Here is a 25709-nt window from a genome sequence, read left to right on the forward strand (position 1 = left end):
ATTTGCATACGACTCACATCAAGAGCTGAGGAAATCGTGACAGGTAATGCAACACCTTTCAAACAGGAGTAGAACTTCCGTCGAATTCGGCGAGGTAAACTCGAAGATTTTCCGAGAATTGCATGTTTATTGATGGTGTGCCTTTTGTATATTATTAATTCTCTCTTTTGATAGTGTGGAACAAAATAACTCTGAACCTGAACTGTATGTTTATCGATGAAATAAACATCCATGCGTGGGTTTGTCGTATTCCGAACACGACAGCTGTTTGTGGAAGTGCGTCTTTGTCATGTAGTTGGTAGTCGTGTACTATTTTAGTGCTGTCAAGCTACATGTATTCTTTATTATAACAATAAACATAACAATAAGCAAAACAATAAGCAAGCTAATGAGGCAGACGCGTATATCGGTATACACACATACGCATATGGATATACGCACATACGCGTATAGGTATACGCACATACGCGTACAGATATACGCGTATTGTGCGCATATTTTGGTTAACGTATTTCTGAGCGGTACTGTAGATGCGATACACGAGTTAATGATACCAAGTTACTTGGCTGTACAGTAATTTTGGCAAGGAATTTAACACTGTATAATTATTATACTCATTGGAATTTTGTAGAAGTAAACTGCATAAATCTTTCAATGTTTTGTCTTTTTGTTTTCCAATTTGACCCTTACTATTAAATCAAGTCTCACAGATATGATCGTAAAATTACTCAGCAACTCGATTTGGTGCTTTGAAGCCACAACCAAGAGGTAGAGTCTCAGGAAGTGATGCACAATTCAACATTGCATCATCAAGCAACCCTGAAAGAAACACTACCTCTGGTGATCGATTCAGTTTCATAACCCCGAGACCATCCAGTTCAAGGAGATTTGGCAGACCATCCGTGACACGGTTCATGACTTCTAGTACTGGATCAAGTTCAACATCAACCAGTACAACTAACAATGGTCCAGTAGATGGGACAAGGGCTAGACTTGTTAGCCATCCAGGTGGAAGGGGACCATCAGGCAGTTCAAATGGAACACACACCATAAGAACCAATAGTATCGCTAGTCCTATATCTGGAAGTAGACTCTACAGACTCTCTAGGGGATGGACGCTTCAAGGTTAGCCAACCTCCACAGGAACCACATTAACCACCACTATTAGCAAGGAGCAGCAATGCAACAACTGTTATGGTGACAGCTTCAGTGACTAGTTCCACTTCATCAAGCACCTCATCAACTAGCACCATTGCTATTGCTAGTGCAAAGAGCAGCAATGCAGCACATGTTATGGTGACAGCTGCAGTGACTGGTTTCGCCTCGTTTAGCATCTCCATAACGAAATGCTGCGCCTGCTGTTCGATCTGGCAGTGTGCCAATTAGTCTCTCTATAGCGGTAACCTCAATTGCCACCACTGTAAATAGCACTGTGGCCAGTGGGACTAACACCACCAATGTTATGAGTCCATCAGTTATGGTCAGTAGTGTTGCAATGCCAAGTGGTATGGGAGGTGGTTCTGATCATGTGGATGGTGGAGATGCTATCCAAAGCAATGAAAGGACTATAAGCTCTTCAGGTGAAGTCGAACAGAGCCCCGGTTGCAGATGCCGTGCAACTCTTCCAAGAGAAGTTGATGACAGTGATGATGATGATGGAGCTGGGCTTGAAACTTAAGTATCTGGGATAGATAATGCTACTCCAACCACCTCAACATGCACACCCACTACTGATACAAATATTTTAATCAACATAAATTATTTCAAGTTAGCTTTTCACATGTAGTATCAGACTAGAATTTTAAGAGGTTAGATTAAATATTTAAAGAAAACAGCTTTGACATAGATATGCATATAGAAACAGGATGGGCAGGTCTAATTTTTGTGGCATCGTGCTTTGCCATTACTATTGGTCCAGAAAATATGAGATAAATGGTTCATTTCATCGTAAACATTGACTTGAATTTTTTGTTTTATTCTTCTTAGTCATGGCAGGGACACAGTTAACAACCACTATAACTACAATTGCTGTCTGCAGGCCATCAATTGAGCATTCAAGTGCGAGCATTACAGGTAATGCATGAATATGTATTTATCAGAATTTCAAAATGCGTAATAAAACTGCCAAATGGTAATGACTGCTTGTCCCATTTTCAACTAATTATACCAATATGATTAACCTGAATATGAATATGAACATTTGTATTTAAAAATTTGTTATGATTTTCTCATGATCCCAGCTGCAATGATAGTAGGTTGTAATAATTATACTATTGATTACATAGCTCCATTTGGGCACCATAGAGTTACCAGAGGTAAGTGTGCTGCTTGATCTGTTGCCTCCAAATCAGGGTATGAGGTACATGTATTATAATGATATACTGACCACCAGCTGCAATACATATCTACATTTTATTATCAACTTTCTCACATGGATTGAAAGTTTGCAAGCCAGAATTTGACTCTTAGGGGCTTCATTCCCATGTTTATGAGCACCAATGCTTTATAATAATTATTACACTTATGGTATTGACTTTGGATAACTTGTAGAAGTTTGCAGAACTACCTTACCAGGTATGCAGTCATTTCTTTACGTTCATGTTCATAATGAACAGAAAGTAAAAAATTAAATGTTGTTGCTTTTTAGGCCAGTTGGCAAGTGCGCTACAAACATCCATTTCAATGACACAATCTGCAAGGCTGCCATTCAATCATCCATGTACCTTCCATGTGGTAAGTAAACAAGTTGTGAGACAGATTGTGTCGACTTACTCGGGAATAGAATTAAGATGCCTAAAGTTCCCCAAGTATTCAGCAACCCCACCCGCACCATGTTTTTTTTTTGCTTCTTGGAATACAAAAGTAATAAGAGGCAAGCTTTACTACATGTAGCACGCAGCTGCAATAAAGACCCATGCTGACTTTGCTGTAATGCCAAGGGACCAAAGATCAATAAGCTTCTCAGTGATTTCAATGCTAAAATGCAGGAGGAGGAGAAGAAAGCGAGTGGTATTAGTCGTGATGACTTGAGCAAAGTGGACCAACTTCTGGAAGAAATTCAAGAAGTCATTGACTCCAGGGCCATCGCTCCATGTCCCACCAGTGACAAAGGAAAATCAGAGAATGAACGAGCTAAAGCCTTGACCATTAGGAACAGAGCAACGACATCATGGGGAAAGGAAACAGCTGAATGAGGAGGAAGCCTCGAAGCCTAAGCGTAGAAGAAGCAGCAGAAGTGGGACTGATCCATTAGAATACCTGAAAACAAAAAAGGAGGCAGAAATGGAAATGAGGAGAGAAGAAATGGCTTTCTGAAGGGAACAGCTTAGCATGGAAGAAAAGAGAATTGAGGCCGAACAGAAGAGACAAGCACAAATGAAAGAGCAGTTTTTGATTCAAGGCAGTTGCAGCAGCAGATGCAAGCTCAGGCCCAGTCCCAGGCTCTCCTTATGACTTCGCTGGCCAAGATAAACAAGTCTTGACTGTTTTAACTGTCTTTGATGTCATTGTTAACTGCTTTAAATGTTACCATGCAGTTTTGTTCGTAACATGACATGATATCTAATCAAGAGGAGCCTGAACTTAATTAAACCAATGATTTGTTTACAGTAAATAATATGTGCTGCTGATCATTTCAAATAAGGGGCTTTACTATACAAGAACCAATAACCAATAACCACTTGTACACTTAACCTCTACTTTATTTACATTATTTACTTTTATTTACTGTAATTTCATGATTAATAATTAAATGAAATTTAGTTTGATGGATTTCAAACATCCATTTCACTGACTATCGAATGATTGAACAAAAAATGCCTTAATTTAGAAGACATCCAAATGTCTATGCAAAGTAGCTTTCAATAGTAGGTGGGTCTAACTGGAAATATTCTGATGTAGTATTTCCATATAAGCAAGTCAATGCATTTTTTAACAGAGCACAGACTATATATTGCTTTCCTACTGCACTCATGCCAATCTTCAAATTCTTTTTTAAGTCAATGAACTGAAAATATGTTGAAATATCTCCAAACAACCACTCCAATGAGATCCCTACACTACTAACTGCGTTGAAAGCTCTCATCTGCAGAGTTAGAGGACCTGCATAGTCCCCCTGTCGGTATGGGCACATCAGCTCTGGGAGTAGAGGGTGAGCCGGGTCTCTATAAATGCAAAGGGGATTCCTGGTGGGGGTGTGTGCATATGTTTGTAATGCATTTAAAAGGCCAGACTCATAGGCCAGACTCATTGAGCATTCCTGCATCATGTCGGCGGCCTTCCACAGGACCAAACAGGTTTGTGATTAATCCAAGACAATTGGCCAAGGGACATCCCAATTGATGTATAGCTCGAGCATATTGTTCTAACCAAGCTGGAATAAGGAAGAGCTGATTCCATGATGTCAGTCTATGGCCATGGGTAATGTAAATCCAGTCTAACACAATATTGTAGATCATGCAAAGCTCGGAAACAGGATGAGTAAAGCGATAGATTAGGTCGAAGTATCTGCACGGATATGCTAAGCGTTTTAGCAGAAGACACAAACCCTCAATTTCACTACATACAGTTCCTTGGGGGCATCTGAACTGTGGAGGCACTCTGAGTACCTCGGCCAAACGAGGAAGATCTTCCTTGCTCACTCTAAACTCTGTCAAACATTCACTAGAGTCAAACGAGTCAAGACAAAAAGCATCATACTCCCAGTATGGATATGCTGAATTTGAGGACTTGCACACATCAAACAAAATTACAAATTCCTCTTCATCTATAATTGCATCCGCTAATGAGTAAACCAGAGCATTTTGAACCTTAACAAAAGACATTTTGGGCGCAAAATAGCAAAAACAGAGACAAGCGGCAGTGTTTTTACACCAAGCACTCGTTCGTAGTCTGGTGTGTGTAGTGTGCGATCTTAACTTCGTATTTTTGCGCCACTCATTGTGTACTCTGCCCATTACTACAAAGCAAGAAAGCTTACGTCCAACCGTAGTCCATAGTCCATGGTCGCTGAAAGTGATTACCCCAGAGCATATATTTTTAAAAACCTCTTTTTAATTTGATTATGGCCTTCAACATGCAACTGAATTTCATACTTGTATAGCTTAAACTGTTGATGTCCTCACATTTTCCATTTTCTTCTAATAGTCACAAAAAGAGCTTCTGTAAATGCACATACTCCCGTGGCAGATAGACAGCTGGATGGCAAATGAAAAGGAAAACTAACACTTCCAGATATAAAATCCCTTGATCCCGCTACAAAGTCAAATTACCTTACAGTGTAAGCATGATATATGGACTATTACTGTGATAGATCAGAAAATTTGCCAGCAAAACATTAAGAAGAAACATTTCACAACGCCAAGCTACCACTTGACTTAAATTCTTTTCTTGGGGTCATCCTTCTGCTTAGGGTTGAGATAAATCAGACCTGTCTGGTCCACTGTACATGGAACTCACAGTAGGATATATTGAACCATTTTCCTTATTTTAATAAAAAAATTATTTTTGTTATTGCTAACTGCGTCGTGGGAGAGAAAGGTACCCAGAAATTTAATAGGTTCTTTTGGGCACTCGAATTCTAAAGGCATTGACTTGTTTTTGCTTGACGAACCAATCCACATGGCTTTAGTTTTCTTTTTATTTAGTTGCAACCCAGACAAAGCTCCAAAAGAGTTAACTATATTCATAGCCTTTCTAAGAGATATGGTATCTTCAAGAATTAGGGTTGTATCATCCGCGAACTGTGAGACCTTGGCATTTTGTCCATCCGGAAGGGGGATGCCCCTGCAGAGTTCATCTTGGCGTATTTTGAGGGCTAACAATTCCACTGATAAAACAAACAAGAGAGGGCTCAGAGGGCATCACCGTGAGATAGTTGGTCATAAATCCAGCATTCAGCACGCCACTTTCAACATTGTTGTAAAGAATGGATATCCATTTCCTGATATTTGGACCAAAGTTGTATAGTTCAATACACTTGTGAATAAAATTCCACTCAATAGTGTCAAAAGCCTTTCGAAAGTCAATGAATAGAAGGACACCTGGGAGTTTTTTAGCATCTGCGTATTCTATGATGTCATTCAAAAGACGGACATTTTGTCCAATGAATCTACCTTCAACAAAGCCTGTTTGATCAGTATGTATGAGCGAAGATAAAGTTGACTCAATTCTTTGTCCAATAACTTTTGCCCAGCTTTCAATCTCTCCAATAAGCAAACCAAGGATTTGTGTCTTCTTCTGTTATATGTAAAGCAGTACCACTATGGATGTAAATCAATGCAAAAGAAAACAGACACCTCTGAATTTATATCTAAATTTATTATGCAGCTTGAAATAGAAGTTTGACATGATAGTGCCACCCTCCTATCAGCCTTATATGTATATTAATGTAATACATTAGTTTTAATATGTGTAATCGATAGAAACATTTTAATGGCCAATACAGGAACATTTATCTAAGTGCACAATTGTAAGTAAGTATTGTAACGTACTTTTGTTTGGTAAATAAAGTACTTATAATAAAAAAATAATATAAAAAAATATAAAAAAAAGTAAAAAAAAATAAAAAATAAAAATAAAATAAAAATAAAATTAAAAAAAAATGGAACTCACAGTACTTGAAGCTAGTATGTGGTAATATTTTTAAAAATATTTATCTTCTTGCTCTTTCCACGGTACTTTGACACTGCTAGTTATCATTATGCAATAGACCCATATCACTCAATGTCCAAGGCTGGACGACAAAGACAATGCAAAGACAAAGCCTTTGTTCCCCACGGACTCCAAAATGGCCGCCAAGTGATAAAGGTGAATTCTTCTTGCCTTGAGAATTAATGCTACTGAAATTTATTACTGTTTCAAATTCCACCTTCACAATTTCTCATTGTTGTTATTATCAGCATCATCATCATCATCATCATCATCAGATGAACACGCATCCGTAGAGCTACAGAAAATGAGTTCCCTGGTAATAGTATACCAACATTTAGAAGCAATCCAGAGGCAAAAAACAGACTGGAAAAGTTGGTTAAGCAACTGGCTGGTTTATGCAAACTGGAAGAAGTTAACTTTGGAGATGGTAAATTGTAGCTAGTTATGTTGTTTTCACAAATTTATAACTATGTTTGAAACTTGTATTTTGCATTTAATTACAGAGGGTATCTGGTCACACAATGTCAGTGCTAAATGAAAGGAGGACGATGGTCACCCTCGCACACAATTATGAGGTAGTATATTTAAGCAAAGGACCCTTCTGAACATCAACCCATTTTTTCCTGTGTATTTTTTTGCTGAGTTGTGCTCTTACAGTATTAAAAACTTATGTTTAGGATAAAAGGAAGTCAAGCGAAAGTGAGAGCGAGGGAAGTCCACCTTGCTCACAGCTGAAAAGAAAGAAAAGTGATCATGAGTCAGATGATTGGGACAACACTAGTACTGTAGATTCCAAGTCGACGATGACTCTGAAGACTGAAGAAGGATCAGGCACAAATGGTAAGAGTGAATATTGTAAAAGCATAATGACATAATAAATAATATTTGGCAAATAAATTATGTGCCTGCAATGGCTATTTATTTGTTTCTTTTTAAGTATTTGTGTTAATTAATGATTACCCAGCATATATATCCATACTTAAAGTTAACCAAATTTTTCCATAAAATTATGAGAGATTACCTACGTTCCGGTCATTTCTTGCATTGTTATTTTCAGTGGATCAGAGCTCACGCAATAAGCTCTCAGTTAAAAGTGCTGAAGTCATCACAATGGCAGTATTTAAAGAAACAAAATTGAAAGATGTAAAACTACAAGCACATCCTGCCAGCTTGCAGATATCTTAAAGTTGCTGGGATCAGAGGAAAATCCAAGCCATCAGTAACAAATTTGCTTGTTCAAGAACTTATTGACAAGGATTATGTAGTTGTTAATGAGTTAGACATTCAATGATATCACTGTTTCTTCTGATAAGGACATTCAATCAGAAATAAAAGAGTGGCTGAAATAGGACTTTACTTTTTAGTTCTTATTTCGACTACCAGGGAACAGTTAAGCCAAGGAAAACTAGGAGGAAGAAGAGGAAGTACTGCATGTACGATTAGCGCCGTATTACTTGCTGAAATTGCATCAAAATCATGTAAACTATTATTGCCACATTGTGGAAGGCTTTGTGACAAGTGGTATTCTGCTATAGCAGAAACGATTTCTGAACGGAATAGTAGTTTAGTTTACCAGTTTCAGCACTTGGACTCCTTCAATTTGACTTCTGTCTGTTTTGCTGTTATGTGGTCTCATCGATCAGTAGTCCATTCAGAAGATTATGCCAAGCCCATCGCATTGCTGAAGGAAAGGCCAGACCACAACACCGGGAACTACACGCCCTACTCTTTTCGACTAGTGTGTGGGATCTTTAACGTCCCACAGAGGTTATGAACATTGAAAGGTTGTGAGACAGGGCCTAGGGTTTATAGTCCTTATCCGAGAAGCCTTGAAAGTCTAACCACTTGCGGGTGTAATTACAAAGGCAGCACTTTCTCCTCAGTTATTTTAAGACGTGAGGGTTGGTCTGGCCGGAATCAAGCTCACGAGCTCCTGCATGGCAGCCCGATGCTCAAACAACTGAGCCTCTGGTGCGCGGTATGTAATATTTATGATAGATATGTTGATAAGCCAGGCGTAGTTCTTGTTGTTCTTGATGTGGGTAAAATATTTCAAAAAAACCAAGAGAAAGATTTTATGCACATTTCAGAAACAAAGCCAGTTTGGGTATCAACTTCAAGTGATCCTTTTACTTGCACTTTCTGCCATAATCTTACTCAGTTTTCCTTAAAAAGGGGGCAGAATTTTGCTGTTTTTACTTGCCATAAAAAGTCAGTCTTAATTGTAAGTGATGGTACTGGAAAAGTTTTGGTTATAGATACCCATTTCCATGCTGATACAAACAGTGGAACAGATTTTATTTATGGGGAAGCAAATGAGGTTGCATGGTATTTCACCAGAAATTACCCAGGGAAAGCAGTTGGCACTCTAACAGAAGTTTCATTTGTAGTTTTTGTAGATTGAAAGTACTTCTGCACCATTGATATAATTCTCATAGTTTTTGGTGCTCAAAATAGAAAATCAGCTATTGGGAATCTTTAATGAAAAATGCATTGAGAACCAAATTTATAGGAAGGAGTAACGAGAAACGAAAGATGATTATTTTGGTGCTTCAGAGTTACCTGTCCATACCAGCTCCAAAATTTGGTTTGTGTTTTGGCTTACACTGGCTATCTGTTATTTGACCAGTCAGCCCTGTTGTTGTTTAAGTTAAGCATTAACTTGACTTGCCACTGATGGTGGTCCAGGAAGAGTATGCTGACTTATAAATATTGACATAAAGTTGAAGTTAATTAGTTTTTCAGAGTTAAGGCTGCATTGCAGACCAGAAGTCTTACTGGCATTTCCTTTTAGGTGTTTGCCTAAAACATTGCCCTTATTAACCGAGCAGGAGGTCTGAGATATCGAAGAATCTTGATTTGTCAACTCTGTGATAGCAAATTTAGGACCCTGCTATAGTTTTTTTCAGGGTTATAGTTAACTTCCAGACTATAGCTGTAAAATGCGTACGGGTTTATTGTCAGTTGATTTCGCGTTATAGGCCTAGTTACATCTTTTCAATACTGGGTGATAAAGAAGAGAAATTATATAAAAGGCCACTTATTGTTGCATTCAGTTATAATGTCTAATTATGTTTAATTGTGATAGTCTTTCAGTGGCAACATGTCTTCTCTGCACTGCGTTAAATATGTACACGACATTCAACGTCTTCGTAATAAAATGGAAATGTTGTAGTTACATTACACGTGCGTGTTATTGGAAAACACAATCAATACACTGTGTTTACTAATTCTAAAATAAACCAACCGTTCTCGTCCAACTTTAGCAACAGTCCACCTTACAACTGACTTCTTCAAGTGCTGTAGACTTTGCACATTCTGAGTTTCATGTTTGATTTTTTCCTGAGACTCACAAAACCAACAGGGACTGCTTTGCAAGATTTTATTTTACATGACATCTTGTCAAGTTTTCGTCCAATCAAGGTAGAAACCAATCAAACGTACTTGCTTACGTCGATCATGAGAATTCGCCATCACATCGAAAACAGCTTTTCATGAGTGATTTTTACTCACTATGAAAATTAATGGGAGGACTATAAAAAAAATTAATCTCTTCCTGGCTTGCTGGTATTTTGGCTGTTAATGTCCTTGGCTGAGAGATTATCCTCAAAATTCCATATTTTTCCTTAAAGCAAATATTCATTATTCAGACAATCACTCAGCTGCAGATGTTAGTATTGAATTTTCATTAAATTTTGAAAGTTTGGACACTTTCCTTTCAGTTTCCATGTAACAGTAACAAAGGAGACTAATGACATGCATATGTACCATCTACGGCAAATTCAAATTTATTTGCATTGTGATTGGTTGAAAACCTTCAATACATTCTTAGAATGCAATAAGAAAAGATGTAGGTGCTGTCATTTTCCTTTACTGAGACCTTAAAAAGGTTGATCTGCTAACAAGCCCTTTAGAGCATTGAAACACCCCACCTCAGAGTAAAATAATAATTAATAATTGGCAGTGCTAATCACTCTTTACTTGCAGTATTTAGGACTGAATTGCGAAGGGCACAGCTCACGATATCGGGCTGAAAGCATACAAAGGCGCCTCTGGCTGCCGCTATACAGTCCATGTTTGATGTCGGAGCACAGCACCACAGCTAGATGTTAATGGAGTCAGGGTGGCTTAGTGGAGACATGAAGCATGGAGACAAGAGCTGGATAAAAAAAAAAAACGGTGGGAATTTTGTTTATTGACTTTAAAAAAGCATTTGACTCGATATGCCATAAAACAATGGCTTTCAAATTGCAAGCAAGTGGGATATCGGGAAACCTTTATAACTTAATTGTTGCCTATTTATCCGGGAGGAAACAATATGTGGAGATAAAGGGTCAGAGATCAACTGAAGCTGAAGTTAGGTTTGGTGTTCCCCAAGGCTCGATACTGGGCCCTAGGCTATTTAGTATATATGTCAATGACTTGCCTGAGGTTCCTAGCAGTGGAAATTTGGAAATGGCTCGCTAACAGGGCTACCATCTTCATGGAAACCTTTTAGTTATTTATATAAGTTAAAGCTTCTGTGTCTACCCCATAAAATTTTTTCTGGGGTTTGTCTTGAGAAAATTAGTTCTATAATCAAGAAAAGTCATATTTTCGGAAATATGAGAGACAATTTAAAACTTACTATGGAGAGTCCCAACACGAATACTGGAAGGCAGTCATTTAGACACAGGTCAGCAATAACTTGGAACAACATTCCTCAATGGGTTAAAAATATTGAGGATTATCATAAATTTGAGTGCAAACTTCGTTCTCTCTCTGTTGCTGTGGGGAACAAAGATTCGAGTAATTTTAAATATTTTTAGTAGTTTTAGGTTATATATTGAGGACTTTTAACTCGAATGTATTTTAATTAGTTAGATTTATGTTTATTGCTGGTCCACATCAGCTTTATGCTGCCATAATTTGACCTGCGTTAACAAATAAGGGATGTATGTATGTATGTGTTATCTATCCAGCCTCCCACCACTACTAGCCGGGGTTCAACTCTGGCCCCGGCTTGCATGTGGGTTGAGTTTCAGTCGATCACAACCTGACTCGACGGTTTTTCTTCGGGTACTCTGGTTTAGCTCCCTCATCAAAATCGACTCACATATGACCTACATGTACTCCCCGGCTAAGCACAGAGGTTCCTTTGCCATCAAACAAGGTCGATCCTGCCAGTATCTGAATCCTTGTTGCGCCAGTCTGCACCCCCAGTTCCTGTGGTGCGTGAGGAACATTTGCAAAGAAGAGCTGACCCGTAAGCGTATTATGGCCGCTGGTGCCTGGGCAATTCAGCAAACCTGATGATCAGCGAAAAGTGGAGCTTTAGAGAGGTGTTGAAAGAGGTGACCCCTCGTTCTTTCCTTGTGCAAACGCAACACAAATTGGTTTAACACAACCGAACCCACCTAAGACCTGCTGCAAGTTTGCCGTGACATGATCAGCAATCGCAGGGCTAGACACTAACTTTTGACACCAATTTTCACTCTGCAAAGTAGGTTTCAAATTTACTTTCTACCTCAAAATGTCACTTTCCAAAATGGATTACAGTTACTGTATTAAATTGCTTACTACAGAAATAAGAACCCTTTGATGTTATTGAGATGCCATGATTTCAGTGACTAAAGCCCGGTTTCATTACAAAGATTTAAGGCACGGCACCCCTAACTTTAGCACCCATGCCCAGATTTTCGGTACGAATATTTTCTGTTTACACAAAAATTTTTTCCTCGACAACTACAGGACAAGTTTTTGGATAGGCACTCCCTAATCAAGAAACAGCACCTCTAAAATCCAAGCAACTCGATGCTGGTGTCAGCAGCAAAACTAGTCTTCACCCACGCTACTCGTGTATGCCAGGCGTTTCAAAGATGGCAGATGTTAACAAAGTTTGTGGCATACTGTGGTACTACTTTACTAAGAGATGGTGCAACAAGTCTAATGGAAGTGTCATCAGAAAAAAACCTAACTCCTATTCTTCTCATTATGCTATTAAGAAACGTCAGAGCTTGTTTCTCATCCAGGCAATTTTGGCGGCAACAAACAAACCTTGATCGAAGATTGTTTGGCAGTACCCAAGATCTAACACCTGGTTTGAGATCGTAAAAAAAATATTACACCGAGGAACTTTGGTACCAAAATTTCCGAGTTTGTAAGGAAACGTTTACGTTCATTTAAAATGAAAGTTGTGGTCAAATATCTCATCAGGATACCTCTATGCGAGAGGCTATTTCTACAGAAATCCAATTAGCTTTAACCCTATACTACTTGGCCTCAAGGGCAGAATTTAGAATTGCACATCTTTTTGGTGTTTCAACTTCTTTTGTGTGCATCTGCATCAAAGAGGCTTCCAAGGCTGTAAACCAGAAACTGTCAGGAACAATAAACTTTCCCAGGATGATGACCTAGTACAAGTTATGGTCGGTTATGAAGAAAAATGGGGGATACCAATGTGTGCCGGAGCCCTTGATGGCACACATACATGTATTCCTATTCTTGCACCTGAAGAAAGTCACACTGATTACATTAATGGAATGGGATACCATAGCATCATAATGCAAGCAGTCATTGATTGTAATTATTCAGAGATGTGGTGATTGGATGGCCAGGGAGAGTACACAATGCTCGGGTATTGTCCAGTTCATCCCTTTACAAGAAGGGTATGGAAAACAAACTTTTTCCAGGGATTAAGGCAAAGCAAATTCATGATCAGGACATCTTTCCTTTTCTAGTTGGCGATCTTGCGTACCCTTTACTATCTTGGCTGATGAAATCTTACCCCGAGAACAGCAAAACACCTATGATTGAACGTGTCTTTAATTATTCTCTGAGACGTGCAAGGATGACTGTTGAAGACACATTTGGGCGATGGAAGGGCAGGTTCTCTCGCTTTTCAAAACGTGTAGATATGCCAGTTGGCTCTCTAATTCACCTCACAAAAGCATCCTGCATCCTGCAGATCTAGAGTGGAAAGAAACAAATTCCTCTTTCCAAGAACCCACTATAAGCACAGACCAGAGCATAGAGAGAAGACATTCTGAGGACATCCGAAGCACCTTGACAGAATATATTTTAGCCCACCAAGCATGTTAAAATTTTTGCACTAGTTAAAGTAGAAATGTCCTTTCTACCACTCTCATTTAAACTCAAGCCTGTGAGCTTCTTCACAAGATTATGAGAGTGATTTGGAAAATTTCCAAGAGTGTGGATTGTAAAAGCTTGAATACCCAGCAATCAACTACATTGTACCTTTCTACTCAATTTTTTTTATAATGCAGAGAAACACAGTCATTAAACGTTGCGGCAGTTAAGATCAACCGGTGATTAAAGCAGCAATTTTTGTCTTAAGTCTAAATCTAAAGTCAACTCAACTCAACTCAACTTTAAAATAAAAGTTGGGATAGTTTGCCCCGCAAATAGCTGAGAAGTTAGTCAAGGCGGGGCAAAACAAATACACGAGCAACTTAAATAAGTACCTTAAAGAAACAATAATTTAATCCTTAAATTAAACAAATTAAAAACAAGTCTTGCAGATTACAAAATTAAATAAATAAAAGTGTATCTATGTACCTACTTTTTGGATAATCATGGGGATTTGAATATAGTCATCCTCCTTTTCTAAAATATCAAATAGCAATTTGCAAAGAACTCGTTTGAAGGTTCTTTAGGAAGATCCGTTATATAGCGTGGTATCTTATTCCACAGTTTTACGCCAAGTCAAGAGAAGGAATTGTTTTGTATTTCCAATATAGAACTTTTAACAAAGAATTTTCCAGATGTAGACGATCGTGTATTGTATGAGTGAATATTAGACGTTTTCTGAAATAAATTTAACATGTTTGTTGGAGCTTTACCATTATTGATATCATACATTAAAGTTGATACCGATTCATAATAAAGAAAAGTTATTGGTAGCACGTTTGCTTCAAGAAATAAAGGAATTGCATGTTCATGCCAGTTTGTGAAGTACAATAAGCGAAGAGCCCTTTTCTGAAGAATTAAAATTTTATTAAGAAGAGTCTTGCATGCCTGGCCCCAGGCAGCCAGACCGTAGGTTAGATAAGGAGAAGGAGTCTATTGAGAAGTATCTGATGATTAACCATGTCGAAAGCAGAGCTCAGGTCCAGCAAAACGAGGATGACGTCATTGTTGTTGTCTAACGCCAAGCTGATGTCATTATGGACACGGAGTAATGCTGTTTCTGTACTGTGGTTAGGCCTGTAGGCAGACTGCAATCGAGCAAAGAGTCCATTAACTTGCAAATACTGATGTAGCTGATTAGATACAACATGTTCTTTTGTTTTCGATAAGACAGACAAGTTTGTAATGGGAAGAGAAGCTCAGGATCAAGATCTTTCTTTTTCATGATAGGGGTGATCAGGCCATGCTTAAATTGCCACTAATCTTTCTCTTATTGCCATTTGCACAGTTTAGACAACTTTTGGTGCAGTACACTACATCATCTCTTTCAGCTACCGGTATTTACTAGTAACAAAAGCACTATAATGGCTACGAAACAAAAATGGCACTGTCATACATTCATATGATCTTATAAATAATCAAGAGAATGCTGAAATTCAACTAGAATTCTGAGATGAATCATCAGTAGATAAGGTGTTCAATGAACAAGTACCCTCAGACCTCTGTGCAAATTCCCAAACTACTGGAAATCACAGTCCATCACCAATAACAATGTATAACAGCCAAGAAGAATGTCTGATGACCAATTACGTCAATCAGTTAGATCATTAAATAATTAAAAATGCAACGCAAAGCTTACAACAGGGTGCTTTCATGGACTAGAAATAAAATGAAAACCTCAATAGCTTGAAGTCACAAAATGTTGAACCTGTTTATTTGTTTATAACTGCATGGAGGTGGTGGTGCTGAGAAAAGCCATTTGATTAAAACAATTTACCACACTGTAGTAAACCCTACATGTATAGACATGCTCCAATGAATCCTGAGAATCCAACAGTGTTACTAGCAGCATCTACTGGAGTAGCAGTAATAAACATTGATGGTACACACAGCATTAGCAATACCTAAAATACAGGTGATGATGTGGAGGAAAATCCAGGTTCTACAATATTTGATATCATTGATCCAACAACCACTGTGTCCGCTGACTCTAGTTAAGGAAATGAAGCAATCTTTGGTGTGACTGCTGGTAAGCAATGTGTAGCAATGTCACTTACTGCTATTACATGTATATACCAACAAATACAAGATATTAGTTCGTGGACTAATTCTACTTTGAACAATATTTTGGTTATTGGAAATACCGGTAATCTATATCGTGCTAAAAGATGTTCTGTGCAAACAAATGACTATTAATTGTTTTTCACTGATGTTCCACGCATGGTTTTCAACATTTGTTGTGTATTCATTACAACACAGTGAGTCATTCACTGGAAATTTGTTCATGACATCAAACATTGGTCGATATATGTCTCTTAGAAATTCACTTCTAGAAGTAATTTTAAACTCTTAACGGGATTACAATAATTGTCGTTTGGGATGTAGCACATCATTCGCGTAAACCAAAACATCACCTCATTACACGACTTGTAATGTCCAACAACTTGTTTTAATGTTGGCAAGTAAAACATCATAAGCATCGTATTCCAAAATCGCCCTCGTACACATGAAAATGCATCCTTGGCTTTCACAAAATTGTTGTGAGAGCCGATCCTTGACCGGTATTGTTTGATTGTTGTTAGACAACAGTAAGAGTACGAAATACTATTCTTTGAGAGTGCAAGACTCTTATTCAATGCAAGTATTTTTCAGAGTACAATACATGTAACTCTTTCAGTTTGAGGGGTAACCCACACCGATAGTTCAAGCCGATACATACTGGCTTGTGAGAGACTTGTGAGATATGTGGTGCAACTCGCACCGGATTCGAGTCTCCTTTCGAAATGAAAGAATGAAAACCAATCAGAAACAGCACGACAGAGCAATTTCGAAACAGAAATAACTTGAACAATTACAGCTAATTGGTGACGGAAAACTCTTCAAAATTTTCCCAAAACAGGGAAAACGACCACAGATTTAAATACACAACAACAACACCACGCTGGAAGCAATGGCCGACACTTGAACACCATGACTCACAATTACTAGTACCCAGTCTCATGCCAGACGATTTATACTCTCGGAGACCTGTCACGAGTCATCTCGTCCCCAAAGTGACAAACCCACTGACAATCAAGATCTGCCTCTGACTTAGGGGTCTGTAAGCATGAGCATAAGACCCCAAAAATTGGGGGGTCACTGATTTCGTTTTTGAGATGGATGCATTTAAAGACAAAACATGGGCTGTTTTTAGATGTTGCCATGGTAACCCATTACGTCACATCAATGAGTGCATCTTCTTAAGCATCTACACAACAAAAAGTGAAAACATTTGGTGGATTCAATCCTTTCAAACAGTACAGTTTGTTGATAGTGTTAAAACTGGTTTGAGCCTCCTTGTCCTAAAGGAGGTGACTTCACAGGGACTTCACACCTTTATATGCAGTACAGTCCTAAGCCAAGTTGGCAGTCAGGGTTAACATTATCTAGTCATAAAGTAAATGTACGTAGTCAATATGACTATTCAAATTTCCCGGAAGAGCCTTGTCATTTGTCAGTGGTAAGGATTGTATCCATCCTGTAAAGTTTGTAAATTCATCTGTACTCTGACTTACATGTATAAAAGTAAAGAAGGAACCTTGAATTGAAAATTCACGTAATTGACTCCACATCATTGTAAAATTGCTTGGTAAACTTGGTAGTAGACTGATGCGCCAAGTTGAGAACAGGTACACAATGTACAAGCATTTGAACCCAGAACTCTGAGTTTGCTCTGTACGTTTTCACATCATTCGAAAATCAACCCAAAAGTAGTCATGTTTCCACAAGTTCCTGTGAACACAGCAATGGTAAGAAATAAAGAATTTTAATTTATTGTCAGCCTTTCATGTAATTACCTTTTAAACAAATAATTGCTTTCCACTCGTTCGTTTAACAGTAAGAATTCCTTATGTTGGTTCTTTACCATTTACAAAAAAATTCCAGAAATTCTGGTGGAAATTTCCATCGGGTAAAACACTGTAAATACCGGTACTGCTGTTTATCTTTAGTGAGGATAAGAGTTTCAGAGACACTTTAAACATTAATTCCATATACTGTAACCATAGACTTAAGGAGGCTCCCTACAATAAAATTTAGCCTATACCATTACGGCCACAGTTCTTATATGCAAGCACCTACAGCTTTGAAACTTTAACCACGTACTAGAGGAAGTTTGAAGTTTGTAAAAATTTAGTTGTGATGGCATTCTAGGTTACCAGGGCAATGAAACAGTGACGTCATGGTTTTTGATTAGCAGCAATTTTACGCTTTATTCGATCTAAACTTTTGAAATGATACGCAGGGTATTAATCCTGAGGTGTTTGTCTAACATTTGACGAAGTTTGAAGAAAATCGTAAAAGCCGATTTTTACGCCTAAAATACTCCATTTGCCGTTACTCTTACATTAACTTTCAAAAGAAGCGCTGTTTTTAATATATAGAAGAATCGCTTGTCATGTAAGTCTTTAAGAGTTATCAAGCTAGCTCTCCGTGAAATTTCATGATATACATGTAAACTGCTTTTGATGGCCGTTGACAAACTTCAACGGAAAGCATTACATTTTGTAGAATTTTGTCAAACTTCGTTCCCAGGACATCTGGCGGTCTACATGTAGCTGAAAAATTGGTCGATGAATTTTTTTTTAAATCCTGTATTCTGTAATTACATGTAAGCATACATGTAAGCGCCGACATAATTGAAGCTTTTTAAGACACTCTACACTCTCTTTGTTTACACCACTTGAGCTGGCTCTTTCACATTCCAGCATGCAAAACTGGTTCCACTAATGAGTCCCAAGTATCACTTTGGCGTGGTAACGCGTCGTGTTGGAAAATCACTTTTCACTTGTTTAGCCTGAAAAATGTTGCGTTTGAAAGCTTCAGCCTTTCTCTTCTTGATTTCTCCTCGGAAAACCATTTTTTTTCTTCTAACACGACGCGTTACCACGCGAGCGTGACGAAAGTGATACTTGGGACTCATTAGTGGAACCAGTTTTGCATGCTGGAATGTGAAAGAGCCAGCTCGAGTGGTGTAAACAAAGAGTGTAGAAACGTGAGCAGAGATTCAAAGAATATACCGAACTTTGGGATTTTTTTTCAGTGTCTTACATGTACTATCAAATACATGTCTTACATTGTACATGTACTACTAAATACATTAGGTGAAAACAAAATACACGTCTTGTAAATGTTGTTTCAATGCATTCCTCGCAACGTTTCGATCGCGAAAACAGATAGTCCAATGCGAGGACTGAGGTGAGAAGACTAAACAAAGCTGAGGTTCAGACTGGGCACTAACTAAAGGAACTCCCAGCCCACCATCGACCTTTGTCTCGACTGCCCGTGTTCTTATCATGAAGAGATTAGAGGCCTATTTTTTTAGTTCTAACAACAGAGATTATCCAAACAAATGCCATAAAGAGGGTAGTGGAGACGCAGAAAAGACATTGGAGACAAAAGAGAGCAAGAGCTATGAAGTGACCAGGAAATCTTCATATGCTTAAGAGGATCGAACCATTGAAGTCAGGCATTTCCACCCTGAATGGAAAAACACTTTTCCTTGGGTTACTTACAAAGATGGCGAAAAGATATTGCAAATAATATTGCCATGCTGCAATCAGGAAGGACTACCAGAGATTTACTCAGGACTAGTAAATTTTCAGTTCAAGTAGTCCCAGGGCAAGCGATCAAAAAGGTTAAGGTTGAGCACTGCAGTAGATGGTCTATAACAAACTGCAAATCACTTCTGCCAGCAGTTGCGGCCTCAAGACCCCAAAGGCCTGGAGCGTGACCTAGAAATGGAACATGTTCCCGATAAATTCTTTCAGGAAGATGCACACGTACATGGATGCCATATTCAAATTGTACCGTCACCCATTTACACAGTTATTCAACATTAACACATTCGTCAAAAAGGAAGACCATGCCAAGCAAGTGCCACTTGCTTTTGTTCTAATGTCCAGAAGGAAGAAAGGTGATTACAAAGCGGCCCTTCAAGCTCTATTATCCACACTTCCAAACAACCCAAGGGCCAACAAGGTAACCTTAGATTTTGAAAAGGCGGTGTGGAGTGCGACCCGCCAGGTTCTGCATCATGTTGAGCTCATGGGATGTTCCTTTCATTTCACACAAGCCTTGTGGAGAAAGATGAGTACAACTTTATGCGCTTGTCAATATGATGCATTCTTGGTCCCGGATCCCAGATCAATTGAAACAAACAACACTTTTGCCATTTTTTGAAGGTTGTTGGAATAGGTGAAAATCATGGAGTTTGAAGTGTCAAAACTTCTATAGCAAGCATGCTCTTTAACATCAATGAGTTGAGTCTCAAATTATTCTCGAGTTATTTCTGTGGAATATTATTTTCAGATACATGTACTACCAATTTTCCCAGTAATGCGAGTACAACCGCCACAATTATTGTTTTTTCTAACATGCATTTTTCTACCTTCTCCTTTAACTACAAGGTTCAAGAGTTAGGTCTTCAAGAAGCATACATAAATGACCGCGGGACACACAGTTACGTAAAGCAGTTGATGGCCCTGCCTTTCCTGCCAGCAGAGAAGATTGAAGCAAGATTTTACCGACTTCAGTGACGAGCCACAACTGACTCTCTAAAGAAATTCGTCGAATAGGTCGCTGACAATTGGATTAAAAGTGAGATATTCCCACCAACCACCTGGAGCATGTTCATGGAAGCAGTGAGGACAACCAACGACCTCGAAGGGTGGCACAACGCCTTGAACAGACGCGCCAAAGGAAAGCCCTAGTTACCACTGTATTGCCTCATAGCTGCTCTACAAGGAAGCGCCGTTGGTTGCCTTTCTGGTTCGACTTGTGTCCGACCAGAAGCTTCAAAGGCACCAGAGATTGACTTATAAGAAAATGCCTGTGGAACGAATACCAAAATGGTACATACATGTAGATCTTAAGGTCCCATTATTTAAAACAGCTGTTTGGTGTACGGCGATTTTGGAACGAAAATCGAAGCTTAATTTGAAACTAACCGGGAAAGCAGCCAAATAATGCTAACATGAAATATATTACATCCAGCTTACAGTGTAAGCTTACTATGGAAGCTTAACTGAAGTGGAAAAAATCAATCTGAGCATCCTTCTACGTACATGTGTAAGATCTTGCGCCTTACCTGCAGCTTCCGACTGTCAACAAAAACAACTTGACATATCCATATCCAGGCCATACCTACATTAAGTCTGCAAGCAAGATTACCAAGCTCAGTCGCCATGCATATGAGACCATCAAATGTCAACCAACAGCTGGTTCCTTCGTAAACGAACGGAAAATTCTCTCGCTCACGAGTACATGCATGTAATGTTTGTCGTTCTTCTTGCTTTGCTTACCCCTCCGTGCGCACGGGTAGCGACGCCCCTGCGGTTCATTTAGACCGTACTTGCCAGTGGAAACTCCAAGATACCACCCCAAGATAGGGTATTTTCTTACCAAACAACCTCAATGCGACCCTCAATGCCCAATGTCGTCGAAGTTAGTCAAGTGCTGGAGCCTTACTCAAACCAATCAAACCAACTCCGGAAAGAATCTGGGAACGATGTTTTTTCGAAGTCTGGGAACGAGGTCGTTCGTTTTCGAAGTCTGGGACCAAATGTTTAAAAAAATGGCGCTCAGAATCACTGAGCAATGGATACGTGAACGAGTCAACTTAAAGCATGACAATCTAGGTAAGACTATTTCAAATCACTGATTACGTGAACTGGCTGCTTTTTCCGATCCCAATTTAATCCACGGAGTTATGTAAGATGGCCGTTCGGCCGATTTTTGTCTTGCATTCCGAGGGAGTTTCATGATCGATCGATCAGAGTCAATAAAATAGTTTGTTTGCTATAAGCTTAACAGGGTATCCGGTCACTTCGTTCCATGGTCAGTTCGTTCCAAGTCAGTTCGTTCCAAGTTACGGTCAGATCCTTTCGCAAAATACTCAGATAGTTTGACCCCTAAACCCAAACTCCGGGTTTTCAACAAGAATTTTAGAATTCAAATGTAGTTAGCAAATCAGACAGCTTACACCAAGTTGGAAAGCAAGATATGCAATTAATTTCTCGAATGACCGACACAACGCAACTGTTCAGCCTGTACAGACAGTAAAAATTGTTTTGGAGCAAATTTTGCAGAAGACTCCGCTCTCTAGCTACACGATGCTGCCGGCAACGCGTCTACGCAGCTATTCCGTTGTAATTTATTCATAATTCACTCAAATTCTCTGGAAGGCGTCTACGCGGCTACTCGAGGTGTCATTTATTCATAATTCATTCAAGTTCTCCGGAAGAGGGCTACGTGCCTACGCAGCTAATAATTCACTCAAATTTGCTGGAAGGTGGCTGCACGTCTACGTGGCTACTCGAGCTGTCATTTATTCGTAATTCATTCGATATTCAAGTTCTCTGGAAGGTGGCTACGCATCTACGCAGCTACTCCGTTGTAATTTAATCATATTCACTCACGTTCTCTGGAAGGTGGCTACGCGTCTACGCAGCTACTCCGTTGTAAGTTATTCATGATTCACTCAAATTCTCTGGAGGGTGGCTACAATGTATGTGTCCACGTGGCTACTCAAGTTGATATTTATTCATAGTTCATTCAAGTTCTGTGGAAGGTGACTACACAGCTACTCCATTTATTCATGATTCAGCGAAGTCACTTGAGCTGTAATATCTGTCGATAAGCACTACGATAACTGAAAGCTAACCAGTTTGAAATCATCTTTCTATTTTCACTTTGTGCAGGGTTGTTCAATATGTCATCTTGTTCTTGGTCTGTAGCCGAGTTAACATTATTTTGTTTTCTTGTCGCTTCGTTTAGGTGGCATTGTTACCAATCAGTAAAATAATTTAACTTATCGAAATAAGTAAGGATAATAAAGACCATACACAAGTATACCGAGCACAGAGCACATAAATATACATGTACATCCACACTCCACGAAGGCCAACACTTCGTCAGTTTGTTCCAAGTTACATGTATGGTCAGATTATTCCATAAAATAGTCAGATCATTCCAAGATACAATCAATTGTTGCACAAATAGTCATTGTAACTTTCATGATCGAATTTATTTGAATTAGCGCACAATCTTACTTTTATGTGCCATTCAAGTTACACGTTGGTTAGTAGAAACAAACATTAAAATTAGTAATGTTTGATTTGTTGGTCATTGCTTTTATTGTATTTGGTGGCTCCCAAAGGAGACATTTTGTTTGAAATTTGTGATGTTCTGGTGCTCAGTCTTCTCGTGGTCTGTTGAGGTAAGAGCAAGCTTTCAGCAAACACTTGGCTGACCTTTCATTAGCTTCATACTCATCCCACAGGTCAAAAATCATTTCCTAGAGCTTACGGTACTCTCAACGCTGTATTCTCTTGAGCTTCTTCTCTGACATGAGGTGAATCTGGATAGAGGTTAATCTGGCCTCCCTGTGAAGGAACTTAATAAGAGGGTACAGGGGCAGCTGGCCCCATCCAGATGCTCTGCAGTTTATGGCATGGTTAGGGTTAGATTTTGCTGTTTGAGTGCACAGCTTGCTTAAAGGCAGTCCAATTGGAGGGGTCCAGGTGGTTCCATTGATCCTGGTGCTGGATGCGTACTTGCTAAATTCTGCAAGTGGCTCTGATGCTTGTCCCTGGAAACACTCGAACATGGTGCAAATCCCGTTTGCTGGGAGGAAAGGTAGCACCATCATCTTCTGCACAAAGCTGTAAGTACCACAATTGCAGTGATACAGGGTCTGAAGGTCAAGCTCCAGCACCTGGGAAACATGTAAAAAACCTGGGAAGGGGGGGGGGGGGGACTCCCATATGATACAGACGGGGATGCTCGTCGTCTCGCTTAGGGATGTAAATTTTGGATATTGGTCTCCCTTAGGGTGTTCCGGGCAAAGCGCCAATATTTTAAGCCCCCAAGGTCTTGTTTAGGGTTCCACAAAGAAATAAAGAATTACACGAAGAGAAACAGAAGATTTGCTTTTAAAGACAATGCTTTTAAAAACTACTTTTAGATAAAAGCATTCGATGATTATGTCTTTATATCATCAAAACTCATTGCATGTGATATTTGTGTGTTTTTAAGCAGTCTCTTTTAGGGGTCAAAATTTGTTTAAGCGACGCACAGATTGGTCTCCTTTAGGGGTCACAAAAAGCTAGAGCCATGCTAAAATTCAAAATTTCCGACGAGCATCCCCGTCTGTTCCATATGAGAGTCCTCCATCCCCCCCCCCCCCCCCCCGGGGAAAAATATACTTATTTAGCAATACTTATTTAGCATACACACAGCAGGGTTCATGCTACTCCTTGAAGTTCTTGAAAAGCCCTGGAATTTTAATTGGACTTCAAGGGCACTTGAAAAGCCCTTGAAAAAAAAGGATTTGGTGGGAAACTGCTAGTAAACTCCTTGAATTTTTGCTTGGGTGAAAATTGTTGAGATTGCACCATGCGAGGTTAAAAGAAACATTTCAAAAATTGAGCCCAAATTTTACTATTGGGGAAAGATTAAATGCAAAAAATATAGAATGTCCGTGTGTTCACTTAACTCGCAGGACGTGGGAAAGAATATCAAGGTAGGCTTTTTCAGCAAAGAAAACACTGCAACATGATGTACATGTATGGCAAGGATATCTTCTTACAAAGATTCCTTAAAAACGCAATTTCTTGTTCTTGAAAACTCCTTGAATACTTCTGGAATTTTATGTACAAAATCCAGCGTGAACTCTGACACAGTGGTTAGAGTAATAATTCATGGTCATTTCACACGAAAACCTGTAATTGGTGTGACTAATGAGCTAAAAATTTCACATTGCTGACAAGATTTGTGATTGATAGATAGATTTTCGCTGTTTCTACATGTTTTGTGCTTGCTAGGTATGATTGTATGTTTAGTGGATCAAGCAAAGTATACACTGTACATGTAAGTGTGATATACATGTACATTTTAAGGTATAAGTTATTTATTACTTTTCTCCATAGAGCCTGTGTCCAATGAAATGTACATGTATACATCCTTGAAGTTTGGCATGCAGAATACAATGTACATGTACAGTAATTGTCCTCAGGGCTGCCCAGACTTCCTTCTCAAAATCCAAGTTACTTGAACCACTGAGCCATTAATTGTTAACAGGTGGCTGATGGGATAATGGCAAGGCTTAAAGGCAGCGTCGATGTACAATGTACTACAACTTTGTTCGGGCAAGGGTCTCTAGCTGCTGGTTGGTCGCGAACATCAGATGTCTCCAGTTCTGAACTGCAATGTCTCACGCAGGAAACCATCGGGTATGTGGTTTTCATCAAAGTCAAAAGTTGAGTCTGTGGGATCTTTTGGCCTCAGCCACTGGTGGTGTCTGTTGGTTACGCTGGCAATATTCTCAGGTTTTGGTAAACTGGGACATGGAATGTCTTGCGTGTCCTCCAAGAGTACATTGTACTTCTTGTATCAATTGCAGGTTCATATTTCGGGTTTTTTAAACCGCTGAAACTGCTGAAAACATAACATATGCTAACTTGTGTTTTGTGGCAAAATTGCAGGAGCACTTTTTTAAAATTTCTAATCTGATCTTACAGTACAATTGTATTAAGAAAGCGCTATCAAATCAAACATTGGTAGTTTGGGTTTAGGAGTCAAACTATCTGAGTATTTGTGAAATGTTCTAACTGTATCTTGGAACGATCTGACTATTTTATGGAATGATCTCACAGTACATGTAGCTTGGAATGAACTGACTTGGAACAAAATGACTGACTTAACCCTCTGGTGAGCTTTAGAGAGGCTCTGCTTCCAGGGTGCACATAATTTTCATGTTACATTTTGTCAACCTCCCACCTAGGCAGCTAAATTTTTCAATACATTACTACACGTACTGAGTGAACACTGAAGGAACAGGTAAGGTTTCTTACAATAATTATGACCTTTTTGGGAAAACTGGAGAACATATG

General features: G+C 39.0%; 1 protein-coding gene and 1 pseudogene across 6 annotated transcripts in view; both read left to right on the plus strand.

Moving 5' to 3' along the window:
- The first annotated feature begins 6723 nt into the window (after positions 1-6723).
- On the plus strand, positions 6724-20393 carry LOC137968348 (uncharacterized; annotated as a pseudogene).
- Positions 20394-21376: 983 nt separating this feature from the next.
- The window catches only part of LOC137998109 (centrosomal protein of 72 kDa-like), a 40547-nt gene continuing 36214 nt past the window's right edge, over positions 21377-25709 (plus strand). For 3 of the 6 annotated variants that reach the window (XM_068844530.1, XM_068844541.1, XM_068844552.1), the window contains exon 1: positions 21377-21455. In XM_068844530.1, coding sequence (XP_068700631.1) covers positions 21380-21455 — 76 coding nt within the window. In that variant the 5' untranslated portion in view covers positions 21377-21379. Of the gene's footprint in view, positions 21456-24951; positions 25050-25709 lie in introns of those variants that run through there. The other 3 variants (XM_068844569.1, XM_068844561.1, XM_068844536.1) reach the window with 3 other exon arrangements.

This window comes from Montipora foliosa, chromosome 1 (assembly GCF_036669935.1).
Source record: "Montipora foliosa isolate CH-2021 chromosome 1, ASM3666993v2, whole genome shotgun sequence".
In the NCBI taxonomy this organism is placed as follows: domain Eukaryota; kingdom Metazoa; phylum Cnidaria; class Anthozoa; order Scleractinia; family Acroporidae; genus Montipora; species Montipora foliosa.